Source organism: Prionailurus viverrinus, chromosome B4 (assembly GCF_022837055.1).
Source record: "Prionailurus viverrinus isolate Anna chromosome B4, UM_Priviv_1.0, whole genome shotgun sequence".
Lineage (NCBI taxonomy): Eukaryota > Metazoa > Chordata > Mammalia > Carnivora > Felidae > Prionailurus > Prionailurus viverrinus.
In genome coordinates this window covers 113948213-113961461 of record NC_062567.1, presented here as the reverse complement: position 1 = coordinate 113961461, position 13249 = coordinate 113948213, and the positions used below count along the sequence as shown (strand labels likewise).

The 13249-nt window shown below is 38.3% G+C and overlaps 1 protein-coding gene across 3 annotated transcripts in view; it reads left to right on the top strand.

Annotated features, from left to right (window-relative positions):
* LOC125170709 (uncharacterized protein C3orf20 homolog) overlaps positions 1-13249 on the top strand; it is a 136340-nt gene that overhangs the window by 74879 nt on the left and 48212 nt on the right. For all 3 annotated transcript variants that reach the window (XM_047867394.1, XM_047867396.1, XM_047867395.1), the window contains 2 exons: positions 1084-1218; positions 2558-2659. In XM_047867394.1, the coding sequence (XP_047723350.1) occupies positions 1084-1218; positions 2558-2659 (237 nt within the window). The remainder of the gene's footprint in view (positions 1-1083; positions 1219-2557; positions 2660-13249) is intronic.

Genomic DNA, 13249 nt, shown 5'->3' with positions numbered 1-13249 from the left:
TCAGCACAGAGCCCGGCATGAGGCTCAAAATCAAAAGTTGGACACTCAACCGACTGAGCCACCCAGGCGCCCCCACCTGATTTTACTTTTCAATGCGGCTACTGGAAAATGTAAAATTACTTATGTGGCTCACATTTATGGCTCACATTGTATTTATACTGTACACACTATTGTGTGGAAGTTACCTCCAGGTCTCTGTTTTATACAATTTACAAAACCATCCATGGTGGCCATGTATCCTCCACATACTATTTGGATTGCCATTTTTAAAGAAGTAGTGCTTAGCTCTGAAAGGTTAGGGAAGTAAAGGGTGGGTAGAGAAACTGTGCAGCAAACCTGTATGTGCAAGTTTCCTGATACTCAGGAGTCAAGAGTTTCCTCTCCTAAAAAAGTCAGTATAACTAAATGGGATAGACTTTTCAGTTCAGCTTACCTCAGCTGGCAGCCTTCAGGAAGCAAGGGAGTGTAACTCGTAACCCAACAAGTTGCAGGCTTGGAACAGTTGACTTAATTAGGATGCTTTATCTGCAGCAAGCCTTTTAAAAATATGCTCTGCAAATCTGCAGATGTTCATTTGAGCTTTAAAAGTTGTCATCATTACTTTCCTATCCTTGTCATTTATAAAATCTCTCCAGCTTTAATAAGTTTCACAGTAATAGGAAGACTTGTAAACCTTCTAAGCACTTGACAGCCATTAATGACTTTTCTGATCATCAAGGGAGTCAGATGTTGTCAGCTATATTTTACAAGAGACACTGTCTCAAGAGCTAGAATTAGAACTCAGAAGTACCTGCAAATTGACCCAGAATTTTCTCAGTCTAAAGTGAATCTGACTTTCCTTATAAGACATGACTACATTAATTGCTAACAGTCTCTCACCATTCCTCTTCCTTCCCTTAAGAAGCCCGAATTTGCAGCATAAAAACCTAAAAGCCACTCCTGACTTTAATGGAACCAGACTGAAACCGTGAATGTAGATCTCAAATTTCTTTCCATGTGTCATGCAAACATCTAAGATTTCTACTTGAATTATGAGCGTGAGAATTCTGTGTAGGAAATGACAGTCCTTTCTGTTGCCCTCAGGTGAACGAGTTCATTACAGTGGAGATTTCTGGGCGCTTTGCCATAACCTTGGTCTACAAATGGCATCCCCAAAGCCTAAAGCTATCTCTGGCACCTGTAAAATGCAAGTTTTTCCATCAAGGCTTACCTGAGGAGGTAGGTCCGGAGGTTTCTTTAATCATCTTCATGGCACCACCTCAGTGCAGACCAGAGGAAGAGCAATGCTGACTGATATTAGATTCTTTCTTTTTTTTTTTTTTTTTTTAAATTTTTTTTTTTTTAACGTTTATTTATTTTTGGGACAGAGAGAGACAGAGCATGAACGGGGGAGGGGCAGAGAGAGAGGGAGACACAGAATCGGAAACAGGCTCCAGGCTCTGAGCCATCAGCCCAGAGCCCGACGCGGGGCTCGAACTCACGGACCGCGAGATCGTGACCTGGCTGAAGTCGGTCGCCCAACCGACTGCGCCACCCAGGCGCCCCTCTTTTTTTTTTTTTAATGTTTATTTTGAGAGGGAGTGACAGCAAGTGGGGAAAGGGCAGAGAGAGAGGATCTGAAGTGGGCTCTGCGCTGACAGCAGAGAGCCTGACGCGGGGCTCCATCTCACCGAGAGATCTACACGGGGCTTGTCCTAAGTGGAAGTTGGACACACAACCAACTGAGCCATTCAGGCATCCTTGGTTTTAGATTCTTGCAGTATTTCCTGGTAATTGCTACAGTAAGGATGCTGGAATCTTGGCTAATTAAAAATCCTGCCAGGGCTGTTACTGGACATTACCTGTGAAGTAACTGGAATGAAGAGAGTTTAGAAGGGGAAAGTAGACTTAGGAGAAAAATGAACACCTGGTTTCTTCTAAGGTCATGATTCCTAAGCTTTGGTGAATTAATTTTCTGTCTCCTATTTTGGTGAATTGTTTGCATTTATATAATCATGATTTCTTAAAATGGAGTGGGGGTCATATATTGTTTTTAACTAAAGCAAAATTAAATTGATTTAAAGTCACTATTTTTCAGCATAAGTAACATTCTAAAGACACTTGAAGATGAGCATTGCAAAAACTATGGCTCAGAAGAATGTTTCTTAATCACTTGACACTTGCACTAACTCTCTATTGAGGAATTTTATGCTAAAACTTTTGTCAAGAGATGAGACATTAAAATGTCAGTATCTCTAATATCGTGTAGTCAAATAATGGGCTAGCTTGACTAATTCTAATCAAACCTTTGAAGATTTTTAAATTTTGAGTGTGTTTATGGGAATGATACACATATTACAGAACATGTATGAACCTTTAATAAAAGATCTCTAGTTTTAGGGATGGGCATCAAAACTGTGTTGCTCTTGGTTATAGCATAGAAATACCATGCTTGTTTCACATATGCTGAAGTTGTATAATTTTTGCCGTAAATAAAGCCTTTACATGAAGCTATCTTGCCTCCTTGGTTTTTTATGACCATGTCCCCATCTGAAAAGAGCTTAATACTCTCTCTCAGCCATTCCCTGATGTCAACCCCATCTCCAAAGAAGCCATGGAGTTATTCAAGGCCTATAAAGTAAAGTGCAAACATATGAAATCTGCAACACAGGACAAAGATGTAAGTGTTAAACAGTCACTATTTTGATATTGGAGGCAAAGGTAACTTTTAGTTTTCATATTATTCTAGAGTTATTTTCCTTTTCCAACATATGCTGGATTTGTTATAAAGAGCTGAAGAGTCAAGCAATTGCACACAGATGGGCCTATTTGTGTAGTTACTGGAAGGAGCATAGAATGACTTTTGTTGTTTGTTGGTGTTTAACTTTCCTTAACATCTTAGCCATTTTTTTTTTTTTTTTTAGAAATAAACCCTCTTTTTTTAATTTTTTTTTTTTCAACCTTTATTTATTTTTGGGACAGAGAGAGACAGAGCTTGAACGGGGGAGGGGCAGAGACAGAGGGAGACACAGAATCGGAAACAGGCTCCAGGCTCCGAGCCATCAGCCCAGAGCCTGACGCGGGGCTCGAACTCCTGGACCGCGAGATTGTGACCTGGCTGAAGTCGGACGCTTAACCCACTGCGCCACCCAGGCGCCCCCATCTTAGCAATTTTTAAGTGTAGAGTTCAGTAGCTTAAGTTCACAATTCACAGTGTTATGCAGCCATCACCACCATTCATCCCCAGAACGTGTTCATTTTGTAAAACTGAAGCTCTGTACCTAGTGAACAACAGCTCTGTTTACCTTCCTCTCCCAGCCTCTGACAACCCCCATTCTACTTTCTATCCCTATGAATTTGACTATTCTAGCTACCTCACATAAGTGGAATCATACAGTATTTGTCCTGTTGTAACTGGCTAATTTTACTTAGCATAATGTTCTCAAAGTCCATCCACATTGTATAAGGTGTCAGAATTTTCTTCATTTTTAAAACTGAATAATATCTCATTATACCACATTTCATTTATCTATTCATGTGTTGATGGACACTTGGATTGCTTCCCTATTTTAGCTATTGTGAATAATGCTGCTATGAACATGGGTGTATAAATATCTCTTTGAGACCCTACCTTCAGTCCTTTCGGATTTGTTTCCAGAAGTGGAATTGCTGGATCATATATAACTACATTTTTAATTTTTTGAGGAACCACCATACTGTTTTCAATAGCAGCTGCACCATGCAACATTCCCATTTGCGGTGCACAAGGATTCTAGTTGTCTGTATTCTTAAAAATACTTGTCATTTGCTGCGTTTTTTTTTTTTTTTAATAGTAGCCATCTGGGGTGCCTGATGGCTCAGTCAGTTAAGCATCCCACTTCAGCTCCGGTCATGATCTCGTGGTCCATGAATTTGAGCCCCACACTGGGCTCTGTGGGGACAGCTAGGAGCCTGGAGCCTGCTTCAGATTCTGTGTCTTCCTCTCTCTGCCCCTCCCCCACTCACGCCTCTGTCTCTGTCTCTCTCTCTGTCTCTGTCTCTCTCAAAAAGTAAATAAACATTAAAAGAATTTTTTTAAATAAAAATAAAATAGTATCCATCCTATTGGGTGTGAGGTGGTGTATTTAACTTTTTAAAAATTAACTTTATTTAAGTATGATTTGTTTACAGTTTTATAAAATGCATCCACTTTTAGTGTATACTTTGATGAATTTTAACAATATTTAGTGGTCCATGAAATCCTGAATCTAGAAATCTTTGTTTCTCAAGGAGGCATTAATGGCATTTGGGGCAGGATAATTCTTAGTTGTTCAGGACCATTACAGAATACATCCCTGGCCCCCACAAACTAAATGCCTGTTGCGCCATCAGTCAAAAGGCCCATGCACATTTGTGAATGCTCCCAAGGTACTCACTTGATTTGAGAACTGTTTCATATTATAATTATTCCTGGGGGAATATTTGGGTATATGGTATGGGGAGATCAATCATCAGATTATTGTGAACCAACACTTAAGGGGCAGGTAGAAAGGTAGGAGGAGAACCATGTTACTGTGGTGGACATGGTAAGATCCATGTCCTTTCCCCTCCCTCTTGTATGACAGATTCTGTACTGCTGGGTTTGGAAAACTAAAAACTGTATTTCCAGACTCTCTTGCAGGTGGATTTCTAGATGCATACTAAGCCCTATTAATTAGATGTATTCATATGGGATTTGGAAGATGGAAATAAGGAGAAACCATTTTCTTGCTTTTGCAAACAAGATCATGGAGAAGTTGGGTTTTCTCACAGCAGCACTGTATTATCTAGTCACTAGCATCATAGATAATGAGACACAATTGTGGCAGCTTCCTGGTTCTAACCTCACAGCTTTAGTAGACTGTTCCAGAGCCCCACAGCTCCAGTGGCACTTCCCTGACCACACCTGCCTGATAACAGGTGGAGGCAGCACCTCACCTGGTCAGTCAGTTGGTATTCTGAGAACAGCTGGACACTGCCATTTCCCCTCTTTTGGTGATTTTATAATCAGATACTTACAAAAGGGCTAGAGAGTTTTCTGTTTCCTACAATTGATAATAACATACAAAACAAAGTGAATTTCAAAATGAGGGAGGGGTTATAGAATGAGCCTTTGAGAGAAGCCAAACAAATGAGAAATAAAAAGCATCCATTGAGTTTGTCTTAGGAGGATCAACAGTGACTTCAGCAAGAATGATTTCAGGGTACAGGTGGAAGTGAGAATCTTTTTTTTTTTTTAATTTTTTTTTTCAACGTTTATTTTTTTGGGGACAGAGAGAGACAGAGCATGAATGGGGGAGGGGCAGAGAGAGAGGGAGACACAGAATCGGAAACAGGCTCCAGGCTCTGAGCCGTCAGCCCAGAGCCCGACGCGGGGCTCAAACTCCCGGACCGCGAGATCGTGACCTGGCTGAAGTCGGACGCTTAACCGACTGCGCCACCCAGGCGCCCCGAGAACCTCTTTATAGTGAGCTGAAGAACAGATACCTGAAAATGTAGAAACTTTTATGCTATTATTGGCATTTTCTCGTGCTTTGGATTTGTATAGTATGAGAAAAGAGGAGTGAGTGCCCCAAACCTATGTTTTAGGCCCTTGCTCTCAAGCTTTCCTAGACCAGTTAACTTCTTAAGTGCCAAACCACTTAACTGCTCACTCTGCACTGGGGCAGCTTTCTGCCATCCCAGATGATAGTCACAATAGTCCAGATTCTTCTTCTTCCTCATTGTGGCAAACTTAGCAGCATCCTTGTGGTTTGGTTTTGGGGTGTTCTGGATGGGAACAATCTGACAAGCTTGCATTGAGGTGACATGATCTCTTGTATGTGGAGCCCAAGTCTAATTTCCCCTATTTGTTCTGCTAGATCCTTTTGGAGTGTCTCCCTCTCCCCATAATTCCCATACCTCCACTACTCGATGCCATGTAAGAAGGCCCTTGCTGGTTTCTGTCTCAGATGGAGGAATGCAAATCCACACCCTCTGGTCCAGGCCTCTAAAGCTTCTCTAGCCTAGAGTTGGATGATCTTCAGCTCTTAAGTTTCCAAGAGAACTTGGTACTATTAAACTGGTGATCATTTATTAGTTACTTACTATAAAATAATATTTAGAAATGATGCTGTTTATAATATTTATAAATTGATTGAAGTATGCTTACCATCATCATTTTCCAATATAAAAAAATTCATGGTCTTTGGTTTCTAGGGGAAGTAGTATCACAAAATCCCTTTGATATTCATAGAATATTGTTAAGTGTGTGGGGGGGAGGGAATTAAATGATGAAATAGTATGATCAAAAGTGGAACCAGACAACACAAAGAAAAATATATTCTTTTTTTAAAAAGAAAAATATATTCTTATTATGTATTTTATTTATTTATTTTTAATTCTTTTAATGTTTATTTATTTTTGAGACAGAGACAGAGTGTGAACAGGGGAGGGGCAGAGAGAGAGGGAGACACAGAATCTGAAACAGGCTCCAGGCTCTGAGCTGTCAGCACGGTGCCTGATGTGGGGCTCAAACCCATGAACCACAAGACCATGACCTGAGCCGAAGTCTGACGCCCAACCGACTGAGCCACCCAGGCACCCCTCTTATTATGTATTTTAAAAGACTAAAGGATGTATGCCTAATTTGGGGGGGTTGAGTACATTACTTTTGAAATAAGAAAAAAATATTTTTGAAATGTGTGAAGTTCCCACAAAGATGAAACATTATGAGTAATATTACCAAGGAAAATCAATCGGAAAAAAATTGTTATTGCAGTTCTGAAGGTTTGACACCATAATTTATATTCATTTCTTTCATGAAACCTACACTTTCCAAAGACTTAGAACGAGGACACCTTCTTCTCAAGGCATGGAACGGCTTCTTGTGTTACTTTCTTAATAGAGAACTGATATATTTATCTCTCGCATTCACAAATAGCACAAAATAATCAACAGAGTCCCTTTTTGTAACTTCTCTAAATAACTCCTACAATCAGCAATTTTCCCAGATATCCCCTCCCTCCAAAATAAATGTTCAAGGTCGTGCAAGCAAGAATAATGAATCATCTTTTCAACTGTGACAACTTAGTCCTTTTTCAAATCTTCCTGAAAGATGAGTTCTTTTGTTTTTTAGATGTTTCATATGCTCTTTGAATAGTATTTCCAGAGAAGAATGTTAAGGTATGACCTTTCAAAGATTTATTTTTGTTGTTTAATTTCTTCCCAATAATTTGAGTTTTCACATGAGTGGTTGATGAGCTAACTCTAGCATACCAAAACACCAACAATTGTTAACAAGTGTACTGTTGAGTTTCCTACTTTTGAAGCTGTACAAATAATTCATAGACAGATGTCTGACACTTTTGGGAATTATTTGTCTCCATCAAACATTTCTTGCAACCTGCTTTCTTTGTGGCCTGACATGAAAGGCAAGCTGCTTTCAACTTCTTTACCCTTCACAGGTTCCTCACTCTGCCCAGTATGTTTGCAAATTAAACTAATCTTGAAGATTAAAAAAAAATGAATTGGGAAAATGTATTTAAGATAGAATGAATGATATGAATCCAACTCAACTGAAAAATCCCAGTAAAAAATGAAATGGAGGGGTGCCTGGGTGGCTCAGTCAGTTAAGCACCTGACTTGATTTCTGCTCAGGTCATGATCTCACAGGTGGTGAGTTCGAACTCTGCACAGAGCCCATTTGGGATTCATTCTCTCTCTCTCTCTCTCTCTCTCTCTCTCTATCTCTCTCCCCCTCTCTCTCTCCCTCTCCCTCTTTTACTCATGCATGTGCATAAGCACATGCACGTGTGCTCTCTCTCTCTCAAATATAAATAAATAGGGGCACCTGGGTGGCTCAATTGGTTTAGCATCTGACTTCGGCTCAGGTCATGATCTCACATGAGATCAAGCCCCACATCCAGCTCTGTGCTGACAGCCTGAGCCTGCTAAGGATTCTCTCTCCTCCTCTAACTCTCTGCACCCCACCCCCAACTCTCTCTCTCTCAAGCAAATCTAAATAAATAAATAAAACATTTAAAAAAATGAAATAGAAATGTGTGATACATAACCTATCCAAAGAATGTATAACTGAATGAAACAAAAATATTGATAATCCAGAAATGCCTATTGCTCCCTCATCTCCCTTCTTTAATCTCATTGTAGGCAGAGATAAGGAGCCAAATAGAAATAAAGGCATTTATTATTTTAAAAAATTTTTAATGTTTATTTATTTTTGAGAGACAGAGAGCATGAGGGCGGGAGGAGTAGAGAGAGAGAGAGGGAGACACAGAATCCAAAGCAGGCTCCAGGCTCTGAGCTGTCAGCACAGAGCCCAACGTGGGGCTCAAACTCATGTGCCGTGAGATCGTGACCTGAGCCGAAGTTGTACGCTTGACCAACTGAGCCACCCAGGCGCTCCACTTGACATTTTTTTTAATTGAAGTATAGTTGACATACAATATTATATTAGTTTTAGGTGTATGACATAGTGATTTGACAATTATATACATTATGAAATGCTCACTGTAAGTGTAGCTACCATCTATCACCATACAATACAGTATTATTGTCTATATTTCCTATGTTGTACTTTTCATCCCTGTGACTTATTTATTTAAAACTAGAAGTCTGTGGCTCTTAATCGCCTTCACCTAAATCAAGGTATTAATTGCTGAAAGAACAGGCTTCACTAGTAGAGCTATATTGGAGAAGCTGGATTGTAGGTAGTTTGGACCTGAGACTCCCTAAATTGAAGAAAACCAGTTACCTTACCCATCAAAGTGCAAGCTGGAAAACTTGAACAGGGGAGAGACATGCCTGTTGGTAGTCTTATCACACAAGGATTGGATATACAAGGAAAACTATATAAGAAGTGGTCAATGAGAGCAATCAGTGTAGCCAATGGGGAAAGGTGGTCTGGTGTGGCAGAATTTCACCTGCCCTCCCTGGCTGTGAGAAAGGCACATCGCAAAAAGGCACCACCTTCTGATGTCTTCCCTATTTGTTTCAGAGTCTTTCTGTCACACTGCTTCAACAAAGTCTTTTTCATTTTAGTCACAGGAATTGCCTGAACAACATATTATCTTTAAAACTGTTGGGGCGCCTGGGTGGCTCAGTTGGTTAAGCGTCCGACTTCATTTCAGGTCACGATCTCACAGTCTGTGAGTTCGAGCTCTGCGTCGGGCTCTGTGCTGACAGCTCAGAGCCTGGAGCCTGCTTCAGATTCTGTGTCTCCCTCTCTCTCTGCCCCTTCCCCGCTCATGCTCTGTCTCTCTCTGTCTCAAAAATAAATTAAAAAAAAAAAACATTAAAAAATAAAAAATAAAAAATAAACTGTTGAAAAGGTGCCACTTTAGAAAATATGGTCAGTTCTTCCATTAGCTGAATTCTGTCTTTCCTTGTAAAGAGCAATGAAAGGATGGAAGAAGAAAACAGACATGCCCATCCTCATAAGACATCTTGAAGAGAAGAGATGAAGGACCCTTCTTCTATGGAAATCTGAGGAGATGGAGATAAGGTCTTCACTTAATAAAAAAATTGGCTGAGCTTCCAAGAAAATTAAAGAACAGATCGTCTTTTCAACAAATGATTCTGGGAAAACTGGATATCTATGTGCAAAAGAATGGAATTGGATCTCGTCCTTAAACTATAGACCTAAATGTTGGAGCTAAAACTCTGAGAAGAAAACACAAGTGTAAATATGCCCGATCTTGGATTAGACAGTGGTTTCTTAGATACCACACCAAGCACAAGTGAAAAAAGAAAAAAAATAGATCAATTGGACTTGATAAAAATTTAAAACATTTGTGCTACAAACAATACCATCAAGAAAGTGAAAAAAACCCTCACAAAATGGAAGAAAATATTTGTAAGTCATATGTCTGATAAGGAACTTGTGTCCAGAATATATAAAGAAATCTTACAACTCAATAATAAAAAGGAAAATAATACATTTTTTAATGAGGAAAAGATCTGAATAGACAAGTGTCCAAAGAAGATATATAAATGGCAAATTAGCCCATGAAAAGACATTCAACAAAATTAGCCATGAGGAAAATGCACATTAAAACCACAATGAAATACCACTTCACACCCATTAGGATAGCTAAAATTAAAAAGACAATAACAATTGTTGGTAAGCATATGGAGAAATTGGAACTCTCATTCCTCACTGCTGGTGAGGAATGGTACAGCGACTTTGGAAAACAGCCTGGCAGTTATTCAAAAAGTTGAATATGGAGTTACCATATGACTCACCAATTGTACTCCTCCATAAAGAAATAAAAACATGTCCACATAGAAACTTGTACTTAACAGCATTTTTCATCAATTTATGAATAGATAAAGAAAATGTATTATATTCAAATAATGGAATAGTATTCAGCCATAAAAGAGAATGAAGTACTGATACATGCTACCACATGGATGAATCTTGAAAACATTATCGTAAGTGAAAAAAGCAGGTCACAAAGAATGACAGATTGTATGATTCTATTTATATGAAATATACAAAACAGGCAAATCTTTGCAGGCAGAGGGGAAGTTAGAGGTTGCCTAAGGCTGGAGGGCCAGGGAGAAATAGACTCTTAATTGGTACATTTTTGGAGTGTGTGGGGAGGGGGGATACAAAAATACTCTAAAATTAGATTGTGAAAATGATTGCACAACTCTGTGCAACTCTGTGAATATACTAAAAACCATTGAATTCTATACCCTAATTGGATACATGGACTGATATGTGAGTTATATCTCAATAAAGCAGTTTTTAAAAAATCTGGCTGTATAGCAGAAGAGATATTCTGAGAAGCCTTTTTACTGCAAAACACCTACAACTGAATACATTATAACTAATAAAAATTTTAATGCATTACCAAATTCACAAGAAAGTAAAGGACATTGTCTTATTATTTAATAATCTGTACATGTGAAATGAAATTATATGAAAAGCAACAGAATAAAGACACCAAAATCAAAATAGTACAAATACTTTCCCTTGTGGGGAAGAGGGAAATACAAATGGGGAGGAGTTCACAGAGAGCTAAAGTTTAATTGCATTGATAATGTTCTGTTTATTTAGCTGGGCAGTGGGTAGATGAGTGTTCCTTTTACTATTCTTTATACTTTATTCTCTAAATTTTATTTCTAAAATACACACATACCCTATAAAACATGACATTTCCGTGCACAGGAAGATCAAAAGTAAAAATTTAGAGTGAATTTAATAAAAAGTCAGGCTTCAGCCAATTTAAATCACTTTATGGAACTATGAAGCTTCTTCGTACTTGACCCAAAGCAGCAGCTATATACTTCATTTCCTAAAAAGCTTCAGGGAACAATTTGACTTTGTCAGAATTAAAATATTTGAGTGACACCAGAAAGAAGATGAAAAGACAAGCCACATAAAGGCAGAAAATATTTATAATATACATATCTTACAAAGGACCAACACCCAGAGTATATGAAGAACTCCTACAACTCAATCATAAAATAATAAGACAGCCCAACAAAAAATGTGCAATAGATTTGAAAAGATATTTTGAAAACTAAGATACAGTTGACCAAAAAGCACGTAGAAATATATGCAACATCTCCAGTCATCAAGGAAATGCAAATTATAACCATAATGAGTTACCACCTAATGCCCTTTAGAATGGCTATAAATGAAAGATTGATAATACCATGTGTTACCAAGGACGTGAAACAACAGGACTTTCATACATTGCTGGAGGAAATGTAAAATGGTATAGCCAATATGGAAAATTTTTAGCATTCTATAAAATTATACCTACTGGGTGACCCAGCAATTCCATTCCTAGGTATTTATTTACTCAAGGCCAGCCATCTATTTTCACATAAAGACTTCTACATGAATGTAGCATCTATATTCATAATTTTAAAAAACTGGAAACAACCCAAACATCCATCAGCTGATGAATGATATATACATATACAATGGAATATCACTAATAAAAAGGAATGAGCCACTGATACACAAAAACAGATGAATCTTAGAAAAAGTATGCTGAGCAAAAAGAATCCAGAAATGAAAGACTGTATACTATATGACTCCAGTCATGTGAAACTCTAAGACCCTCTGGGTCCGGGGGGGATTGCTTACAAAGGGGAAGGAGAGAAATTTGGGGGGTGTTGGAAATGCTCTAGATTTTGATTATGGTGGTGTTCACATTTGTCAATACTCACCAAATAATACACTTTAATGGGTGCTGTTTATTATATTTAAATTATACCTTAAAAAAGTTGATAAAACAAAAAAAAAGTCAAAAAAGATGAAGGTTCAGCATAGGGTCAAGTAGAAGAAGAGATCTGCAGAAGAGTCTCACTTTGAACATCAAATGGATACAGCAAGCAACATGAATTTGAGAGGACTGGAATATGTTGCCAAATCATCCAATTATGAGCCCTTATTCTTTGAAATGGTACAGAAAGGGGAAATGCAGGGTTTATTTTTTTTTCATGTTATTTTATTCATTTTTATCACCTATTTGTTCTTCTGTCTCAGTCTGTTATACAAACTCAAAGAAATAATTCCTCCAGAGTCTATGTTCTTGTGAGAGAGACAGGATGTTTTAGAACTTTTTGGTTCATGTGTTACCTCTTTAGTAACACATTTACTAATCATTTGAAAAAAAAAAATGCTTCTTTCTCCTTCTGCTTTTACATTTTCAAAAATGTATTTCTCACAGATGTTGGTCATGCCTGTGAACTATCTCATTTCATCAATTCCATTTATCATCTTCCCTTGTTAGCAAATTCTGGTTTTTAGCAACTCTTGGGGAATTTTGTCAATTTTATTCTATTAAAAGAAAACCTCTAAAGAAATTTGCTTTGCTTGTAATTAACCAATTCAGTAAACATGTGATAGGGAAAAGTTTTCAAAAGCGAGGAACCAGGGTGAAAGGTTTTGATGTCTAAGAGATTTTTGTGAGTAGAAAAATGCAATCACTTGGTTTTGAAATTAATATTCATTTTATTAAAGTGACCTATATAAAAACCCAGTTTGCATTAAGGTTTAAGGCTATTAAAAATCTATTTTATCTATAAACTCTACTAAAATAACAATTGTCCATGTTCCCAGAGAGACCTTCAGGCCTGGGGCTCCTCCTGTTCCCCTTCCATTTGGGTGCACGAAGAAGACCCCGAGACTGGGCCAGTGCTTCAGGGCCAGAGAGGAGGAGGTGGGAGAGGCCTCCTGCCCCTCAACCTGTAAACACAATAAAATTGTCGCCAGCAAAAATAAATAAATAAA